The 21851-nt window shown below is 32.4% G+C and overlaps 2 protein-coding genes across 2 annotated transcripts; both read right to left on the bottom strand.

Annotated features, from left to right (window-relative positions):
- Positions 1 to 10924: 10924 nt before the first annotated feature.
- Positions 10925 to 12502, bottom strand: LOC131183777 (putative clathrin assembly protein At4g40080). Its single transcript, XM_058154356.1, has 2 exons — positions 11933 to 12502; positions 10925 to 11701 (listed from the first exon to the last, which is right to left on the bottom strand). The coding sequence occupies exons 1-2, from the start codon at positions 12364 to 12366 to the stop codon at positions 11068 to 11070; spliced, it is 1068 nt and encodes a 355-aa protein (XP_058010339.1). The 5' UTR covers positions 12367 to 12502; the 3' UTR covers positions 10925 to 11067.
- Positions 12503 to 18806: 6304 nt separating this feature from the next.
- On the bottom strand, positions 18807 to 21166 carry LOC131183776 (E3 ubiquitin-protein ligase ATL6-like). Its single transcript, XM_058154355.1, has one exon. It carries the CDS (start codon positions 20777 to 20779, stop codon positions 19661 to 19663), a length of 1119 nt encoding a protein of 372 aa, XP_058010338.1. The 5' UTR covers positions 20780 to 21166; the 3' UTR covers positions 18807 to 19660.
- Between the last annotated feature and the right edge of the window lie 685 nt (positions 21167 to 21851).

Here is a 21851-nt window from a genome sequence, read left to right as displayed (position 1 = left end):
AAATTTCACTACCACTCTAGCATCATTAGTTGGAGTTGCAATAGCTTCCACCCACTTTGACACATAGTCAACCCCAACTAAGATGTATCTATTACCATATGAAGGAGGGAATGGCCCCATAAAATCTATTCCCCAAACATCAAATAATTCCACTTCAAGAATATTATTTAGGGGCATTTGATCTCTTTTTGACAAATTTCCACTCCTTTGACATTTATCACAATCCAACACAAATTTCCTCACATCCTTAAAAAGATTTGGCCAAAAGAAACCAGCTTGCAAAATTTTACTAGCTGTCTTAGAGATGCCAAAATGACCTCCATAATCAGAAGCATGGCAATGATGCAAAATACTCTGTACCTCCTCTTCAGGAAGACATCTTCTAATTAGACCATCACAACATCTCCTAAAGAGCAAAGGATCATCCCATCTATAAAACTTTACCTCATGCAAAAACTTTTTCTTTTGTTGCCATGTCATTCCTAGAGGTAAAACTCCACAAGATAGATAATTCACAAAGTCTGCATACCAAGGTAGTTTAGCAACAAGAGAGAAAAGTTGTTCATCCAAGAAAAACTCATCAATAGGGATTTCATCCAATTCTTCACCATCCAATTTCAACCTGCTAAGATTATCAGCAACTACATTTTCAGCTCCCTTCTTATCTCTAATCTCCAAATCAAACTCTTGTAACATCAGAATCCACCTAATGAGCCTAGGTTTGGCCTCCTTTTTACGGAGCAAATACCTGATGGCTGCATGATCTGAAAATATAACCACCTTTGAGTCAATAATGTAAGGTCTGAACTTTTCCAATGCAAAGACAATTGCCAAAAATTCCTTTTCAGTTGTTGCATAATTTGTTTGAGCCTCATCCAGTGTTCTACTAGCATAATAAATAGCATAAGCCTTTTTGTCCTTTCTTTGACCAAGAACAGCCCCAATTGCATAGTTGCTAGCATCACACATAATTTCAAAAGGTAGGCTCCAATCAGGTGGTTGCATGATTGGTGCAGTGATAAGAGCTTGCTTCAACCTGCAAAAGGCATCCAAACATTCTTGGTCAAATACAAATGGTGTATCATTACTTAACAAATTAGACAAAGGTTTAGCTATTTTAGAAAAATCCTTAATAAAGCGTCTGTAGAACCCGGCGTGTCCTAGGAAACTTCGAATTCCCTTGACATTGGTAGGAGGAGCCATCTTCTCTATCACTTCAACTTTGGCTTTATCAACCTCTATTCCTCTATTAGACACCAAATGTCCAAGCACTATCCCTTCTGAACCATGAAATGACACTTTTCCCGATTTAACACAAGGTCGATTCGCACATCATTGCAAAATTTTAGAAAGGTTAGCCAAGCATATATCAAATGAAGATCCATAAACAGAGAAATCGTCCATAAAAACCTCCATTATGTCTTCAATGAAATCTGAGAAGATTGCCATCATGCACCTTTGAAAAGTGGCTGGTGCATTACATAACCCAAATGGCATCCTTCTATAAGCAAAGGTTCCATATGGACAAGTAAAAGTGGTTTTTTCTTGATCATTTGGATGGATAGGGATTTGAAAAAACACGAATATCCATCTAAATAGCAAAAGTAAGAATGCCTAGCTAGTCTTTCCAACATCCGATCAATGAAGGGAAGTGGAAAATGATCTTTTCTAGTGGCAACATTTAATTTTCTGTAATCTATGCACATTCGCCAACTAGTCAGCACTGTTACGTGGGAATTAATTCATTATTTTCATTTTTGACAACTGTCATTCCACCCTTTTTGGGACAACATGTCTTGGGCTCACCCAAGTACTATACGAAATAGGGTAAATGATCCTGCATCAAGCAACTTCAAAATTTCCTTTTTAACAACTTCTTTCATATTTGGGTTCAACCTCCTCTGATGTTCAATAGATGGCTTACAATTTTCTTCCAAAATGATTCTATGCATACAAAAGTGTGGGCTTATTCCCTTAATGTCATCTATGGTGTATCCTAAGACTTTCCTAAATTGTCTCAACACTCTTAACAACTTATCAGCCTCTAATGTACTCAAATTTGCATTTACAATTACTGGATAAGTGTTATTGGTGCCAAGAAATTCATACCTGAGCTGAGAAGGAAGTTGATTAAGTTCTACCTTAGGTGCATCTTCTTCCTTGAATGATGGTTGCTTAAATTCGACTTTTTCCTTTTGTGTGAGTTGAAAAACTGGAGCAGAAGTGAATGGTGGACTTCCCTCTAAGTGTTGAGCATATGCAGCTACAACAGGGTTGTCATAGTCTATGCCTCCTCCATGAAACAAACAATTTTCAAGTGGATCTTCTAGATATTTCTTTCTAAAGTGTTCTTCAACCAGCTCATCAATGATATCAACTCTCAAGCAAGTATCAGCTTCAGAATGATGCTTTTTCATAGTGTTATTAATATTGAAAACCAATTGCTCTTCACCAACCCTAAGAGTTAATTTCTCTCCCTTAACATCAATCAATGCTCCTGCTGTAGCTAGAAAGGGTCTTCCCAAGATAATTGGAATATTAAAATCTTCCTCCATGTCCAAGATGACAAAGTCAACAGGTATGTAGAACTTCCCAACCTTCAGAGGCACATTCTCCAAAATCCCTTCAGGATACTTGATTGATCTGTCAGCTAACTGAAGAGAAATGTGGGTTGGCTTTAGATCTCCCATGTTGAGCTTCTCATAGATGGAAAGGGGCATAAGGCTAACACTAGCCCCTAAATCACATAAGGCTTTTGTAGAACAAGACTCTCCAATGTGGCATGGAATTGAAAAACTCCCTGGATCCTTAAGCTTTGGAGGAAGTTTCCTTTGGAGGATAGCACTACATTCTTCTGTCAAAGCTACAGTTTCATCATCTTCAAGTTTCCTCTTGTTTGAGAGAATTTCTTTCAAGAATTTTGCATAAGAGGGCATTTGTGAAAGAGCATCAACAAAAGGCACATTTATGTAAAGTTTCTTCAAAACTTCTAAGAACTTCCCAAATTGCCTATCAAGCTTGGCTTTGTGAAATCTTTGTGGAAAGGGAAGCTGTGGCTTGTAGGGTTCAGGAGGTATATATTTCTCTTCCTTCTCTTCAATTTCCTCTTTACATTTTTCTGCACTCTCTTGTTTTTCACTCCCATCAGTTCCTTTTTCATTTTCTCTCTTCTCACTGTTTTCACTCTTCTCATCATTTATAACTTTTCCACTTCTTAAAGTAATAGCTTGACACTGCTCTCTTGGATTTTCTGGTTGACTTGGAAGCTTTCCAAAAGACTTAGCACTTGAGGAGGATGCTTGTTGTGCAATCTGGTTTTCCAGCATTCTGTTGTGTGTTTGCATCTGTTCCAGCCTTGCTTTCACCACTCTCATCTCCTCATCATGCTTATTTTGGTTAGCAAGTATCTATTGCAATAAAGCTTCAGTGGTGGAATTTCGTTCTTGCTGTTTTGGTGGAGGGTTCATATTTTTCTGCTGAAAATTAGGCAGTGGTTGCCTATTTTGCTGATATGGAACTTGACTCTGCTGTTGTGGTTGAAAATTCTGATTTGGAACTTGACTTTGCTGATTTCCCCATGAAAAGTTGGGATGATTCCTCCAATTTGGATTGTAAGTTTGAGAATAAGGATTCCCCATTTGCTTATTTCCATAATTACCAACGTATGCTGCTTGTTCTCCATAATCTACTCCACAGCTGGTTGTTTCCTCTGCATAAGCCACTTGTTGTGAACTTCAAACAATGATGATGATGAACTAACCAACATACTCAAATCTTCCATCTTCTTAGCAAGGACATTTGTAAGTGCATCAAACTTTGCATTAATCATGTTGAATGGGTCAAGATCATACATTCCAGCAGCTTGCCTCTTTTGAGTTGGAGCTGGTCCTCTTGGACTACTCCAAAGATGAGTATTCTTTGCAATTTTCTCCAATAGCTCATAAGCTTCATCTTCATGCTTTATAATAAATTCTCCTCCTGTTTGAGCATCAATAATCCCTCTAATTGCAGGAGTGACATTTGTGTAAAAATTCTGATTTATCATCCATTTTGGAATGGCATGATGTGGGCATAATCTCTCTAATTCCTTCCATCTCATCCATGACTCATAAAGAGTTTCATCTTCTCTTGGTCTGAAAAGTCGTCATTTGATTCCTCAACTCTTGAGTTTTTCCAGGTGGAAAATATTGTGCAAGAAATGCATCAGTGAGTTGCTCCCAATTTGTAATGGGGTTGTGAGGTAAAGAATCAAGCCAATCCAATGCTCTATCTTTCAAAGAGAATGGGAATAGCTTCAATCTTGCTGCATCATCAGACACTCTAGGTTGTTTTTGCATGTCGCAAATCATAGCAAACTTCTTCAGGTGTGTGTGTGGATTTTCAGAAGGATGTCCTCCAAATTGAGAATTTTGAATCATTTGAAGAACTCCAAAATCCATCTTGTAACTATTTGCATCAATCCTTGGTCTTGCTATGCTCTCTCTCAAATCATCAAAACGTGGAAAAGCATGATCCATCATACTTCCCCTAGGCACGTTTGCATTAACAACTTCTTCTCCGTGGGCTTCATTTTCATTGTTTTGACCATTTCCAGCATTACCAACACCAATTCTAATTCTTTCATCACCATATGCTTCAATTTCAATCTCTCTCAAAGCTTCCTTCCTTTTTCTGGTCTCTTTCTTGTTGGCTTTACAAAATTTCTCAATTTCAGGATTGAACAGTAAGGTTGTGTCACTTGAGCTTCTAGCTCTTCTCATAAAAGATTAAAAGTACCTGAAAAAGAACAAACAAACACAAAATTGAAAAGATAACAAAAATAAAACTATAATCAATTAAAATGATCAAGAATTCAATCTTAAACAAACAACTCCCCGGCAACGGCGCCAAAAACTTGATGCGTCCCAACCGCAAGTGCACGGGTCGTACAAGTAGTATAGAAAAATATCGATCCCACGAGGAGTTGTGTTAATGATTGAATTTTCGATATAAAAGTTGACTAAATTGAAGTATTTATGAAATTAAAATAGTGAATTAATGGGTAATGGAGTATGAAATCTAAATGTGCAAAATTAATATTCTATTCAACAATGTATTAATTAAACTAAAATTGCATCAAATTGAAATAAGCAAGTTCAAATATGGCAATATTTAAAATGGCAAATGATTAAATTCGATTAGAAATTAACAATGGTAAAAAGGTGATTCCGGAGTTCGGGATTTCATATTTGAGCTATTTTGGGATTTTAAATTGGTTGTCCAATCTTATGAAACTTATGAGTTTTAAGGAGATTAATTCCTAAATCCTTTGAATTCCCTTTCGAGTGAGACAAAGAGTGCCTTAATCAAACTAATCCTACTTTCGTGGACTTAGAGTTAATTAAGACCCATTAAGTTCTTTAATTAATCATGAATCCTCTTAATCCTTAGCCTATTTCTAGGTCTAAGTTAATTAAGTCCAATTGTCTGATTATCTATCACAAGGCCTTCTCCTTTCGGTGCTTCAACCATGGATTAAGAACATTACTCAATGGGATCCTACACTAAGCATGTCATTAAGCATACAAGAAATGAATAAAACTCATTAAGACCACAAAATATGGATTACCCAATTAAAATCCACAAAATATCTCAAATATTACAACCCTTACTCCAGAATCAAAAGTAAACTACTCACTATCCATAATGCTTACAAGATATGATGAGTTTAAATGGAAATAAAGCTTTAATCTAAGCTAAGAAGTAAGAAATTAAACACTAGAAATGTAGAAAAATGTAAGGAAAGAAAGAAATCTGCAAATCTTGGTTGAAAATGGTGTGGAAGGTGAAAGTGACTCCTCAAATTCTGCCTCCCTTCTCCTCTTCTCTTTTGCTCCTTTTTTCTCCCCCTCTAAAATGGGAAAATGAGACTATATATAGCATTTTTCTGACATGGAGCCCTAAAATAGTATGTTCTAGGAGGAATTGATTGAGGGAATCTTCTGCCAGCTCATTAATGAACTCTTTATGGGACTGCATAAGTGGATCGCATAAGTTATGATCCCTTATCATGCGATTTTACTGATTCTAAGTCACTTATGCGAAATCGCATGACTTGGTGCATAGGTTATGCACAATTCGTGAAGGTGCATAAGGGAGGCGAGAATGTGCATAAGCTATGCGATCTCCTTATGCACATTTCTTTGGTTCTCGAACGATGATCTTTCTCCTTATGCAGATCTGCATAGCTTATGCGGCAAGTTATGCACAATTTGGTCAATGCATATTTCAGCTTGAAAACCTGTTTTTGACATCTTTGGCTGTAGAAGACACTCCTCAATGGCAAAATTCTCTTCAGTCCTTCAAAAACACCATTTTTCCTACAAAACAAAGTAAAAATTACAAATTAAACCAAAATCGACAATTATGAAAAACTAACTAATTTACTAATGAAGTTAGCTAAAGATAACTAATAATAGAATAAAATGGCTATAAAATTAGACCTAAATGACTATGCAAAATGTATGCATCAACTACCAAGTAAGACAGCTAAGATCCAAACAGATCCCTATGGTTAAGGTTTTGTGGAGGAGCCAGTCAGTGGAAGAGTGCACCTGGGAGTCAGAACGGGACATGCGTAGCAAGTACCCCTATCTGTTCAATGTATAATCATGTGATTTATTCTGCCTTGTGTAAAATTCGAGGACGAATTTCCTGTAAGGGGGAAAGAATGTAACACCCCAAAATTTTAATTTTTATGAGCATTTTGGTATTTTAATTTTATTTAAATTTTAGGAATTTTTTTTGAGATTTTTCGGATTTTAAAAATCGGGTTCGATTTTCCGAAAATATAAACTTTGATGAATTTTAAAAATTTATTTAAAGACCACGTGGCAAAACTAAAAATATATTTGGAGTCTATGTATTTTTCTGAGTTTTCTGGAATTTTTTCGGAATTTTTGGACCTCGTTTTCGGTCCTGAGGCAGAGTAAAAATTCAAAATTTTGTATTCTGAATCGAACCGGCCGAATCGAACCGGACCGGATCGGACCGGTCGAATCGGACCGGCCTTTTCCTTCTTCCCTTTTTCTTCCCCGCGCGCGACGTTCCCTCTCCCTTTTCTCTCTCTTTTCTCTCTCCTCCCCTCCCACCGCCACGGCGCCTCCTGCGTCCCCACCTCACGGCGCGCCTCCCGGTATCCCGGTAGGCCGGCCGCGCCCCAAACGGCCGCAGCGCTGCGCCTCCCTTGCGCGGGCGGCTTCTCCGGCCAAAATCGGGCTGATCCGGCCACCAATTGGACCGGTTCTTGTGTCTAAAATCATCTACTCGGCGAGAGCTTTCCATAGACACCAAGAACGCCGAAATCCATCGAGCGGTTTGTCCAATTTTTGCTCAGGAAATTTTTAGCCCATTTCGACTTTTGGGCTAGATTTCTCGAAAACCGTGAATCCCACGAGAAAACCGAGGCTACCAGCACGCTCCACTCGCCGAGAGCTTCGTAACGACATAAATTTTGAATTTTTCCGACACCGTTTTTCGATGGGTCCCACGGAACTTCGCAGTGTTTTTCCAAGCATTAAATGAGCTTAGAAAATTCTGAAAACTTTATGTACTAGCCCCCGTGTTATGGGCTTCGTGTAGGTATGCTCAATTCGCGGAAATTCGGCGATTGACCTGTGCAGAATTTACGGCGAATGCACCGTTACCGGAAAAGTCTCCAAATTGGACCGAGGTTTTGGCTACCCCCCCATTGTCAGACATCCCGAGTGCGTCCCCGAAGTCGGAATCGGCAAAGGTAAACCCGAACCTTGTTTTTTCGTAATTTTCTAGTGCTTAAATAGGATTAAAAATCTATAAAATACTCGTGATAGCTTAGAAAATTACGATTCTTTTTGCAATAGCTTAGTAATATTACTAAGGACCGCGGGGCAAAGTTTTATAATTTTTAGAACTTGTTTGGGCAGTTTTTGCAAAAATGATCAATAATAAGGACTAAATTGAAATTTTGCGTATTGTGATGGATGACTGATTTGATGGGCCCAGGAGGGGCTGTGTGATATGATTGAACTGTGGATATATGGATTGTGAATATAGAAGTGTGTTTTGAGCCATTTTGCAGGTTGGGTAGGTCCTAGGTATAGGGGAGACTCTGCCGAATTTTTGGCACGACTTAGGACGTATTGGTCTTTTTCTTTGTTTGTATTGAGTCAAATTTATTAAATGATTGTAATAAAATTGTCAGGTGAGCCAGGACAGCCTTCTTCCTCCGCCCAGCCGCCTCAGTGACCATCGTCAAGTCTGTGAGTAGAATATTAATTTTAATTGTAATTTCGATATTATTATATGTTCAAGCATGCCCATGCATCACTTATATGTATATATTTATGTAGTTAAACTCTATGCACGATTTATGTTGCATTCATAACTGTTGATGTGCCAAGGATGTTGTTGTGGTAATTTGGAGCAGTGTGCGTGCGTTGGCGTGCGTGTGATGTGGTGTGGACTATGGATAGGACGGGGTAGTCACGGCTTGAGTAATTTGCTGGGACCCGATCCTTCGAGGGGTAGTCACGGCTTGAGTAATTCGCTGGGACCCTCGATTTGGTTATTAAGTGGAAGTCCGAGCTTGAGTAATTCGCTGGCACCAGGTTGGATTTAAGAGAGCTGTATAGGGGATCAGCTCCCATATGTTATGATTGATACTACAGGGTGTGTGAGTGCTCCAAATTACCTTTTTGATGCTATGATGTGAATTTATTGCTGATGTTGCACTTCATTCCATAGGTTGCATTAGTTTTAGATAGTTATAGAGATTATGGTTAAAATTGATATTTTACTCTCTGAGTCGAACGCTCACTCCTGTTCAAAAATTTTTACAGGCCACAGGAGGATATTTTTTGAGGTTAACTTGCTTTCTCCCTCGCAGTCAATTATTCTTGTTGTATAAACTTGTTAAATCTTAGAATTTCCGCATGTGTTAGAAATGTTTATTTGATTTGGGTCTGTAAACTAAATTATTATTTTGGGACCTGTAAACTTAATATACTATACATGTTTGATGGATTGGATGAGGGAGCTGAGCTCCCATTTATTTTTATGTTGATGAGTATGTGGAGGGTGAGCTGAGCTCCCCAAATGACTATATATTGTGTTTACAGGTCGGGTGAGTCAAAAACTCCCCGTTGGAAAGTCCATTTTTATGGCCGGACTCTGTCCATTTGTTTTCTTGAAATTGGGCCCAAATGGGCCTTAGAATTGGGTAAATGAACAGTTAGGCTTACTACGGGCCTCGGGGGCTTTAGGCTGGCCCAGGTCCTAGTGCCGGTCCGGCCCATAGGTTGGGTCGTGACACTAAATTTCTATTTACACCAAAAATAATTAATTAATTTATTAATTATTTTTAGACCTAAGAATTAATTAAATTAATTTTTTATGAAATTAATTTAATTAATTTTATTTTATTAATTTAATTAATCTATAACTTGAAATAATTAATAATTTATAGAATGGTTATATGAAATAATGAAGTTGGTAGCAGTTTCGAGCAGTTTCAAAAAATGGGCAAGTAACTATAAGAAAAGCTATAAGAGTCAGATATGCTGCAACGTAAAATCCTCTCAATATATCAAACAACAATAACTCACTCTAATAATCTATTTATTTTTATTTTATCTGTCTTTTAATTTTCAAAGCTCTTGCATTTAATTTTAAATCATATACTTTCCTTTTAAGCAATCAAAGCATTCAATTTCAGTTCACTTGCCTTTTATTACTTGTTATTCGTGAGATTAATGAAACTACATATAATAGAGTCACTTCTCACAATAGTTCGATCCGAGAAGGCATAGTATAATTTCATATGATATATTCAGTATCTGACACGCTCACGCAACTATAAACTGTGAGATAGATAAATTGCTTCTTGAAAAGGAAACAATTTCGTTTGTTTTTTATTTAAATCAAAATTCAAGAGGTTTAGTTTTTTTTTTAACTAATTTTCTTGATTTATTTTCTTAAGTTCAAAAATCAAAAAGTTTATTTTTTTTAATTTTTTTTACTTAATTAAACTTAAATTAAAATTTTCAAATTAATTTGAATAAAAAAATTAAAAATAACTAATTTTCAATAAATATAGAGGTTAAACTTTGCTTTTAAGATGAGCACCAGTAGAGTTTAGTGGAATTCTGCTTTGGTCCAATATCATATAGCATCGTACTGGCGGGTAATGCTGTGGGTATATTTGTGACACCTCATCTTGACTAACATAATTAAATTCTAATTCTCAATATATGTGTAATATGGTTTAGGAAAATTCTTACCAAATGATATTACTCGTCCTAAACCGAGTCAAATAGTCAGCGCTTAGATAAAGAATTCAACGTGGAAGTCAAGTGTCAACGCTTAGTCAAAAAGTAAGACTAAGTAGAAAGGTGTTTGACAAACTCGACCTAGCAAACCCAAACTGAGCAAAGAAGTACTCGGACAACCCAGACCAAGTAGAAGAGGGGTAAGAAGATTGATCAAGTGAAAACGTTTGCTCCGTAACCTAAGCGTCTAAGCTGAGTATCAATTGTACAGAGCATTAGCAATGCCAATCAATGATAAGGTCAAATCTTTAAGAGGAGGGTATATCAGGATATCAATCCAATATTCAAGATTATTGTAAATAGTAACAATTGTTACTTAGCCTACAGTTTATAAATATGAGAAACAGTTATTAATTAAGTACATTTACTCTATCAAAATCTCTATTGAACTTATTACTATTCATTTTCATTACTTTCAATTCATATTTCTGACTTAATCATCGAAATGGCTAGCCAATAAGCCACCAACTTCACTACTCTCTTATTTTACATACTTGCATTGTATTTAAACTGGTTTTCAAAGGCTCACAGCAGCTTCACCTAATTTCAATTTATAATATTAATATGTAACATCTATATAGATGAAATCTACTTATACATCGTGTATTGAATTATTTATACAAGAAAAATATCATATGCAAACACCATAATTTGACCAAGCGTAATTTTGAATATGTCCAAACTATGTTCCACTTTTCTTTTAAAATTAAGAAAAATCTCATCATGCACATGATTCTACTGATTCTACAATCGCCAACGAATACCCATTCAACCCAAATCTTGCAGACGAAAACCTAACTGAGTCACCGTAACTTAGAACTCGCTCTCCAAAACGAGCTGACTCACTTCCACCGTGCTTAAGCAGCAATCTTCCCTCCTCTTTGTATGCTTTTCCATTCTCAACCCTTCCCTTCATTTCCCTGATAAAACACCAAAGGTTCTCAATCAATGTTTTCTTCTTAATGGGTAAAGCTAAAAGCCGCTCTTTACAATCCTCGAGTCTTTTCAATATGCATTCCAACTCAACTGAGTCACCAAAATTCAGGCAACTCATTCTTTGGTTAAACTCCTCTGCTCGGATTGAGATTTCATTTGTTGATGACAAATAATCTTCTCCCACCAAATTTATGATCTGCTGCACTAATTCATTACCTTGCATATGCAAAGAATTAGGTATTTTGCATATTTCTTCCATTAAGCTCGTCAAAGAATCTATCTCTCTCAGAAGATCAGGGTTTGTTAGTGCTGAAACTTTCTCTTCTTCTTTATCTTTCTCTGCTGTGCTTGAAGTTGAACAGAGAAAGAAACCCAGAACCCTTGAGGTTGATAAGAGATGTTCAAGGTATCGAGCATACCTGTAATTTCCAAGATAATTAACATGAAAACCAAGGAAAAGAAACTGGAAAAACACTAATAAAAATGAATGAATTGAGAAAATGTTCATTTATTTATGAAATTTTCCCTTTCAGAGAGATTCTTTCTATGATCTTGATGCCTTTCTACTTGCTGGCTAGAGCAACACAAACCTGAAACATCCAGTATTCATATTCAAAACTAAGAGAAGAAGAAGAAGAAGAAGATCATACCATCTAACCCATGAAGATAATTCCCAAGCTATGGGCGTGGTGTTATCTCTAAAGCTTGAAAGTTTGAGGTAGTTTCTGCCGCCTGTTGAAGGATAAACAGAAAGCTGGTCTTGGAGGATAAAACTACCATCCTTGATGATGTGATGGACGATGGCAAGGCACTTGATAGCGACGGAGGAGTCATGGGTAGACTGCAGCCTGTCCATAAGGGCCTCAATTGCAGCGGCAGCGGTGGCGCGTGAGCTGTAGCCATAGGAAAGCATAGTGGTGATGTGCTTTGGGTGTGGAGGAGTAAATGGGTCGTGAGTTGTGGCTCTAAGGAGGGCTAAGTGGAGAGACAAGGTTTTGGGTTTAGAGATTATGGCTGCTTTGCTTTGAGAAGCCTTGTCTTTGATTATCCCTATTATGTCTCTAAGATTTGTTGGGCGCCCCATGAAAGCAAAATTTGCTGGTTTACAGAGGCTAAAAGATTGAATGAAAAGATGAAGATAAGAACTAAACAAGAGATAGACGATCGAACCACAATAATAATAGAGACAGAGGGGATTGGGTGGCCTGGTGGGGTTGATTATATTTATGCTTGTCAAATTCTTCAGCAGTATGCATTTATGGTTTTTTTTTTTTTTTTTTTTTTTTAGCTTCTCATGGAGAAAAGACATAGTGGTTATGGTTGTGCACGTGTACACTGATTCTGACAAATTTTTCTGAGAATTGATTGACTAATTTCAATTTTACAGTTGCAATACAAGGATATCATTTTGCTGCATTTCAAACGAATAAGTAGCTACCATGTATTATGAGGAGACCTGGCTAGCTTTTAGACCATGTAACAAATCGGGTCTAACCCTTGTTAAATTCAGGACTGGTCCTAGTCCATTGTTTATGGGTTTGAATTGATCTGAACCTTATATAGAAGTTAATTTAATCCCTCTTAATATTAAATCAGAATAGACAATTCGATTCGGTTGAAACTTTATTTAAAAAAATAATAATATAATACTAAATAAACAAAATTACTCAAAAATTGAAAAAGAAATCGACTTAAATTGAAATTATCATTCAAACATATCATATTCGATTTGAATTGTCTTGGACTAGAATCAGCTAAAATTGCTTAGGACAATTTAGTTTCAATTGATTTACTTTCTCAATTCTAAACTATCGGTTTAGGCTTAAAATTGCTCCAATGACTAAATTTAATTATAAGTGTTTGATGATTGAAAAAATTGATACATATTGAAATGCTTTATACTTATGATACCTAATAATCACTTATTTAAATAAAATTTCAAAATATTTACTCTTTTAAACCCCATTAATGGGTAGGTTTAATTTGATTTATGTATGATGTTAATGGTTTAACTTCTTTTAATATTAGTTTTTTTTAATGTGTTATGCACATTATTTATACTTATTACTCGTGATTTAATCTATTTTTATATAAGTTTTTTATTAATTTTTTTATATATAATTATAAGATTAAAAATTGTTATTTCAATCTAAATAGTAATAAAATTAAACAAATAAAACAGAAATAAGTAGTAATATATGTTAATTTGAAGTGAATAATTATATTCAGAATATCTGTATAAAAAATTATTAAATTAATATAATATAAACTAATTTTACAATTTAAAAGGGAAAAAATGCTATAATTTTAATTTATTTAACATAATCATTTATATTATCAAAAGTTTTAAAGTTGTATCTTAATATTTCTTAAAAAATTAGTATAATATGATTTTTTTTTACTACTATAAATTGTGTGAGGTATAATTTAGATTTTTCATGAACATTAAAATAAATATGATTAATTTCCTTAACTACATCATTAGTTTTGGTGTAAATTTTCCCTCTTTCAAAATAATCTGTAAAAATATCAACCGCATTATTAAATACAACAATTCTATTTTTAAATCCCTTTAAAAAAATAAATGAGTTATATGGATTACAAATCAAACATAAAATATAATAAAATAAAGTTCATAATAAAAGATAATATTTATCTTAAAATAATCTGTGTTAATGTAAAATTTATTTATATAATTAGAAATTAGAGATAACTATTAAAATATAGCCGGTGATTTAAATTTTTCATATTTATAATTTCTTATTTTATTAATATATTCATACTTTAATTAGTTTACATTTATAACAATATATTCTTAATCCTCTCTTTCTCTTTCTATATAATAGTTTTTAGAGATAATTTCAATAATTGTAACATGTGATTTAGTATATTATTACAATAAAATGATAAAATTTTTATTTTTATGATATTAATATTATGAGATTTTATGATATTACATCATGTCTGTATCCATTTATGTAATGCTAGACATAATATTATTTTTTATTTCAATTAGTGTTAGTGTCAATTTAATATTTTGTTAAAAATTATTATAAGAATATATATATATATATATTAATAAAAGGATAAAATTTTTATTTTTATGATATTTATATTATGAGATTTTATGATATTAAATGCTGACATAATATTATTTTTTATTTCAATTAGTGTTAGTGTCAATTTAATATTTTGTTAAAAATTATTATAAGAATATATATATGTGCACGCGTGAGTCAATATATATCAATTAATTATAAATAAATAAATTTAGCATATTTTTAGAGTTCATATTTTTTATATATATATTTATATTATTTAATAATTCATTTTGTTCATCTTATTTATAATTTTTTTTTCTAATTTTTTAAAATATGTTTGCTTATTATTTTTGTGGCATTAAAAATTTTAATATTATAAATAATATAAAAATTAAGAATATTGCTATATTTTCATACTTTCACTTATTTATTTGCTAATTAATTAATTAAGTATATGGCTTTTTTAAAATAACTCATACAGTTATAATCTTCGAATCTTAGTTTAGTTATAATTTCTTATTATGAATCTTAACTTAATTATATTTGTTGCATCGTAATTTCTGTATTTTAAGACTAAAACTATATTTTTTGTTTATTTAAATTTAAATAATTAACATTTTATAAACAACAACTTTATAATTATATTAAAATTATATAGACAAATAGATTATATATTAATTGTATTTTTAATTTTTACTTATTAATTTCTTATTTTAGTTAATTACTCCTTATAAAATTTTATATTTAATTAAAGTTAAATATAAGTAGGATTAATAATTTTAAATTTATATAAATTCTAATATTAAGAATTTTATATTTATATAAATATTAAAATTAATTTAAACAATAAAAATATAATTATAATTAATTTAAAAAATAAGAGTATTTTTAATAAAACTAATGTTTCCCCTTTCCTTCCCACATTTATATAAAATATAGATAATTGAGACTTTATTTTAAGATTTTTTTTCTCATGTATGGGATTACTTTATGTACCATAACATACATTAAAAAGAAAAACATGAACTTAGTGAAACTATTGTGGTCATCTCTTCTTCCACAAGATTTAGGGATATTTGTTTTCACCTATAATTTAGTTAAATTTATTTATCAGTAAAAAGTTATAAGTAAATTATTATTTAATTTAATTTATAATTTAAAAAAATTATATAAAATAAGTTAGAAATTATAAGTAAAATATCACTTAGTTATAATTTATCTCTTTATTTTAGAATTGCTGTCGGATTAGGTAAAAGAATATATTATTTTAATAACTTTTAAAAATATCAATACTAATCTCATTCAATTACATTTTTTTTATATTTTGATATATTAAATTACTTTTAAGTATGTTTTAACTAAATTTTTAAACTATTTAAAATTAACGTTTAAATAGTTTTAATAAATAATTAATTAATTATTTTTAAATTTAATTTATATGTTAAAAAATAAATTTTAAGTGAAAAGTAATTACTCAAATTAAATACCCGTTTAATTATTTAATTCCTTTCAAAAGTCTAATAAATTAAAAAATAAATTTTATCTATATAATATTTATTATATTTACTAATTTTTATTTTTTAATAAAAAATAAATTTTATTCTGATCTTATAAATATTTTTTTTATATGATTTAAAGTTTCATAAAATATGAAACATAGTAATTTCTATCAACTTTTAGTATAAGTGATTACTAATAAAAAATAAATAAATAATAAGTAAATTTATTAAAATAAATTAAAATATAAAATACAAAATAAAATAATTAATAAAACTGAGCGACAAGTAAAATTTATCCCGCATTGAATTGATACTAACGAAAACATAGTACAATGTCATAATTAATAATGAATTGAGTCAAGCTTGGCTTGCCGGTGGTCCATGAGTCGGCTTAGTCCAATGAATAAAGACAAGCTCTTTTAGTTCTGTCTTTGTTACTACTCTTCGTCCATTGCCCACTTTTAAAAACTTATTTTGAAAGCTTTTGTTTGTGATTTTAAAAAAAGATTAAATAAGTTAAAATTAATTTTTGTTTATTATAATTTTATATTAATTAATATTTATTTTAATTAAAATAAATTTTAATTTTAATAATATAAAATTACTTAATTAACGTATTAAATTAAATTTTATATACATAATATATTTTTTTTATAAAATCAGAGATATTATGACAATCTTAATAAAATTTTCATCATTAAAATTTCGTGTGTGAATGAATGGGTCTCTCAATTATTAACATAATTCAAATTTTAATATTTTTTAAATTTATGAGAATTTATTTATTTAAAATTTTAATATTATGATAAAAATTGACTCTTATGTTTATAATTCATATTATATTTATAATTTATTATAATCTATTAAAAATTATTGTATACGCTTAACTTTAATTAATACCCAAATTTAAATCTTCACAATCATTAAAATAAAATATCAATTATAATTAATTCAAAATTTATTTGAGAAACTCATTGGTATTTTTGACCTTTTGATAAACAAAAATCTAAATTTCATTAACTTTTATGTGAATCAATTTAATATTTTAATATTGAAGTGGATGGTGAACATGTTGAATAAAATAAAACTTTTTTCACGGCCACAATATGTGGAAGACACAACTTCTTCATCAATTTATTGGAATGCTATGGAGCTCAAAAACTTGACAAAGCCATATGTATTTTATTTGGGGATTCTTTAATTTCATTATTGCCAACTAATCTAATGGCATCAATTATTAATTTTCAACTTAGAGTGGTGATCGTTCACTCGCAGCCGTTTCAGTCTAATCACAAAATTTACAGGAGTTTGCGGTTTTAGTTTAGTTTAAAATTTATTTAAAATTAAAATTAAAATTAAATTAAAATTTTAATACAATTTCATTTTTTATTGTTTCGATTTTGATTCAATACAATTCTAATTTAATTTTCGATTCAATACAATTCTAATTTAATTTTCGATTCTTAAAATAATTTTATATAATCATTTTCTTAAAAAGTCATAGCTGAATTAGTTTTTAAGTTTTAAATTAAGTTATTAATACATAATATATCATATAATATATTTTTTAACTATTTATGAATTATATAATATTAACTATAAAGTGTATATATGATTTAGGATTAAACATATTATATAATATAATATATTTTTTAATTATTTATTAATTAAATAATATTTAACTAGAAGTTATAAATATAATTGTGAATTAATATATATATATATATATATATATATAAATGTGTGTGTATTAAAAGTATATAATACATATAAAAAATTATAGAAAAACATATATATAAATTTAATTATTGATTTGGTACGTTTCCAATTGAATTTTAGTATGATTCTGATTCAGTTTTTAGTGAAAAATCAAAATCAAATTAAAATATTAAAATAATTTCAATTTAGCATAATTTTTTAGTTTGATTCGAAACCCTAGTCGAGCTGGCACTTGCACTTCTTAGCATACATATATATGTTGTTATATTTAAGCTTTTGTTCAGTCAAATTTAAAAATGAATAGAATAGCCACTGGCCAACCTAATTGACCAATGAAAAAGGGGAATTGGGATTAATTTAAAATAATTAAATTTAACATAAGGAATTAAAAATCCCACAATATTGCGTTTGATAGGTGATATCATATACCTTACCCAAATAGTTTCACCATACCAAACGAGGCCTAATTTACCACTACTCCTCATTCCTCCTTCCCCAATATAATCTTTTTTTATTAATGGATTACATAGTTGACAATTCGAGTACACACTACAAGTGAATTTAAATAAATTTTTATTGAAATGGAATCGAGAAAGTTCTAGAGGAGCAACAAAAAGAGAAAATTGAGTGAGTTTTTGTTTGGCTTTTGTGAGGAATAGGATATTCAAGTGGGTTTTCTGTTTCAGCTATGTTGGACAAAGGAAAATCAAGTGAAAGGAAGTTCTTTTGATTCGAGCTGGTTCTCGTGCAACTAATGACTATCAAATTTTTTTTTTTTTGTTTGACCAAGATGGATATTGAATTACGTTTTTGTTTTAAAAAAAGTCAGAATAGCTCATATTGGAGATGCAAAATCGTATATGTATGTCTAGATTTGACTTTGATTTATATATATATATATATATATATATATATATATATATATATATATATATATATATATATATATATATATATTACCATGTATAATATGAGTATTTTGCTAGTTAGGTATGTATTTGCAAAAGGGGAAGAGAAAACATTGTTTCAGAGAGAGAGAGAATACGAGGGATTGTGAGAGAGGGAGAGAGAGAGAAACTGTTGTTAGAGAGAGAGAGAGAAAGAGAGAGAGAGGAAGGAAAAAACATTTCTAGAGAGATTGTTGTAGGAAGAGTGAACTTTTTGAATGAAAATGAAGAAAGAGGGAAAAAAATATATTTATTTTTTATATTATTAAATTAATTTATTATTTTTATTAAATTACTAAAAATAAATAATATAAAAAATAATAAAAATTCAAGCATTCAATTAAAATAAATAAAAATTTAAAAACACAACGTAATGGAATAAAAAAAAAAGTTTTGGGGCAAGGCTTGTTTGGCAACGGGTATTAAAACAACTAATTAGTACTGGAATAATAAGAATTGCCGGACTCTCAGCATGGGGGAACTCGTGATGATGATGAAAGCGATTGGGCAGCTGCGATAATTTTGCTTTATGTAGAAGATAAGAATGACGTCTATTTCTATATGAATCGGACAATTGGTCTTAGGTTGTGGATCAAGAAGATTGGGACCTGAGGGTGATGATAATGGGCTCCACTCCATTCTATGAGTAGCAGCCTTCGAATACTCAACCTGCGCCTTTCTATTTTTTCCATCCACCGTCCCCACACCATCGCTTATTATGAAAGCAAACTCCTATTTGAGCAATCTTCCTTAGAACAGCTAAAACTAATTTGGGCAAATTATAAATTCAATATATTAAAAAATTGTGTACTTCTCTCGCAAATCCCACACATATTAACTAGTATAAATAAAGAACAATACAATAAGACAACTTTTTTTCTTTGTTGGATACCTGGAATTCATTCTGAGAACTTCCCCCATATTCTGACTTGCTTTCCTCCATGTATTTTTTATCCAGGCAATACAAGAGCCAACTCATATTGCCCAAAATTCGATTTCTTCTTTTGACTGCTTTAAATGAATTCCCATGTTCTCACTTTTCACATGAATCTGGAGCTAATGGCCAACTTTGAATTGATTCGAAGTTGCAAGGCCACAAATTCTCTTTGCAGCAAGTGCCGCACCAGCTTGACTATGCACAAAAATGGCCCTTAAGCTTATTATTGCACAAATCAAACGAGAGGCCGGGTCGGAGTGGACGTTTCTTCGACTCCCTCAACCTTCATGTTTAGGCAATTTAACGGATTCTTAACGGATGCCAAAATGTTCCTACCGTTAACCGAATCTCCGTCGTTTTCAATCTTACTCGATTTTAAGGAATTGCCTCCCGCAATCAAGAATGCCCACCGGCCAATTTGCTTTCCTCTACTACTACCTTCTCCGCTGCTTCTATACCCTTTCCTCGAACTCCCTTCCGTTGCCAAAATCACATTGAAACTCACTGCACGTTTCAGTTTCGCGCTTGCCATCATCTGCTTCCTCACCTCCTCCGGAAATCTCAGTGTATACCTTTCAATATTATCTCCTGCTTGAACTAGTGAATGCCCCGTCGAATGCGATCTTGGAAACTTTTCGGAAATACCCAATCTCGGTGGCCGATTCTTCGCCTGAATCGTGTTCGCGATATTAGTAGCCTGTGGCTGTGAGTCACTGTTTTGCTCTTCATTCACGGTAATTGCGACTTCTTCAGCGACAGTAGGTACAGAGTTGTGTTGATTCGAGTCTGTTGTTGTTGTTTGTTGTGGTGTGCTCTTCGGAATTTCGACAGATTCCGGTGTGAGCTTGGCTCGGCAAACCGGGCAAGTGACATGAGAAGCCAACCACTCATCAATGCATTCAGGATGGAAAACGTGATTACATTTGGGTAACAAACGCAGCGTTTCATCATCTTCAAATTCACTCAAGCAAACTACGCATTCTAGCGTTTCTCTGCCAATTTTAATATCTTTCACCTCAGAGTAGACGAAGACCGGGAACTTCTCGATCACGGCAGGATCGAGGCCAACCCCCCGCGATCTATTCCCAGAGGCAGTAGTGTTGGGGAGGTTACCAACATTTGCGTTCTCAGAACACTGACGGATGAAGACGGAGAAAATTCCAACAAAGAAGAAAGCACAAATGAGCACGACGATCACTGTGGCCATCGTTGGATCGAAATTTGAGTACAATTTATACTGGTTCTCCTGTTTTCCAGTGGTGGGCTGTGCTCTCGCGGAGAACACAAGCGAAAGAAGAACAACATAGAACCACATGATGATCAGGCGGCTGAGATTAAGCCTGTTCACTCTCATTTTTTCAACGCTACCGAAGAGTCCAGGGGTGGGATCTGATCTTTTGTAGCAAGAAAAAGAGTGAAGCAGCACAGGATATAAAAGGGGAGGAATTGAATGAGAAGCGAAAGAGGCGTTGCCGTGGGCGGGAAGAAAAGTGGAATCGTGAGTGCTGACGTCATAAAACGAGCGGAAAAAAATTTCCCACGTGGCGAGCAGATAAGAAGTGGAACAGAAGTAGAGCGTTGGTCGTGTGTCAAATTTTGATTGGTTAGAAGAAGACTGGTCTGCAAATTAATTGTGATAAAAAAATTTATTTACATACCTTAAATTCACGATGAATCAAGTTGCAAGTGTGCGGCGGCAGCAGCAGCAAATGATTAAAACTGAATGAGGGAAAGCCGTGGGCGAAGAAGTGGAAGCAGAATCTAAATGGAGAAAAGGACAGGGTCCTATCGATATGGCAAAGGCCAAAGATTAAACGACTCGACAAACCTTTTACAAAAGAAAAAGAAGATAAAATTGGAATCAAATGGAAAGTGAGCAAGTGGGATAAGTTTTGTAGGGCTAGCTTGTTAACTTACAACACGTATCACGGACCACAGATTTGTCTCTTCATTATTAGGGTGGGATTGGCAACCTTTTTCGATAAACCAACTTTGTAGTTTTCATATTTAATGGAGATTTTCCTTTTTTTGATAATTTCAATATAACCCAGAGATTCAGTTTATTTTCAAGTCAGTATTTTATATATATATATATATATGATATGTTACACATAAAAGAGAAGTTTATGAGACAATCATCGAGGGGAAGAAAATATCATTTCATCATCTTTGTAGCTGTATTTTGTCTTTTAATCCTAATTTATCAATATTCATACATTTTTCTCTCTTTAAATTACATTTGTCTTTTTCCCTATTCATCTCTTGAATTTTTGAAAGAAAACTATTATTAAACAACTAGGAAATTAAAATGGCATCGAAATTTGTTTGCAGCTCGATTTGGGATAGTTCAATTGTTGAATAATTTTTTCAAATTTTGTTTGAAATATGAAATTGAGATTTTCCTCATCAAAATTTGGATTGTATGG

Source organism: Hevea brasiliensis, chromosome 10 (genome assembly GCF_030052815.1).
Source record: "Hevea brasiliensis isolate MT/VB/25A 57/8 chromosome 10, ASM3005281v1, whole genome shotgun sequence".
Classification (NCBI taxonomy): Eukaryota; Viridiplantae; Streptophyta; class Magnoliopsida; order Malpighiales; family Euphorbiaceae; genus Hevea; species Hevea brasiliensis.
Note: the sequence above shows the minus strand (reverse complement) of the source record. Positions and strands in the feature narration are given on the sequence as shown.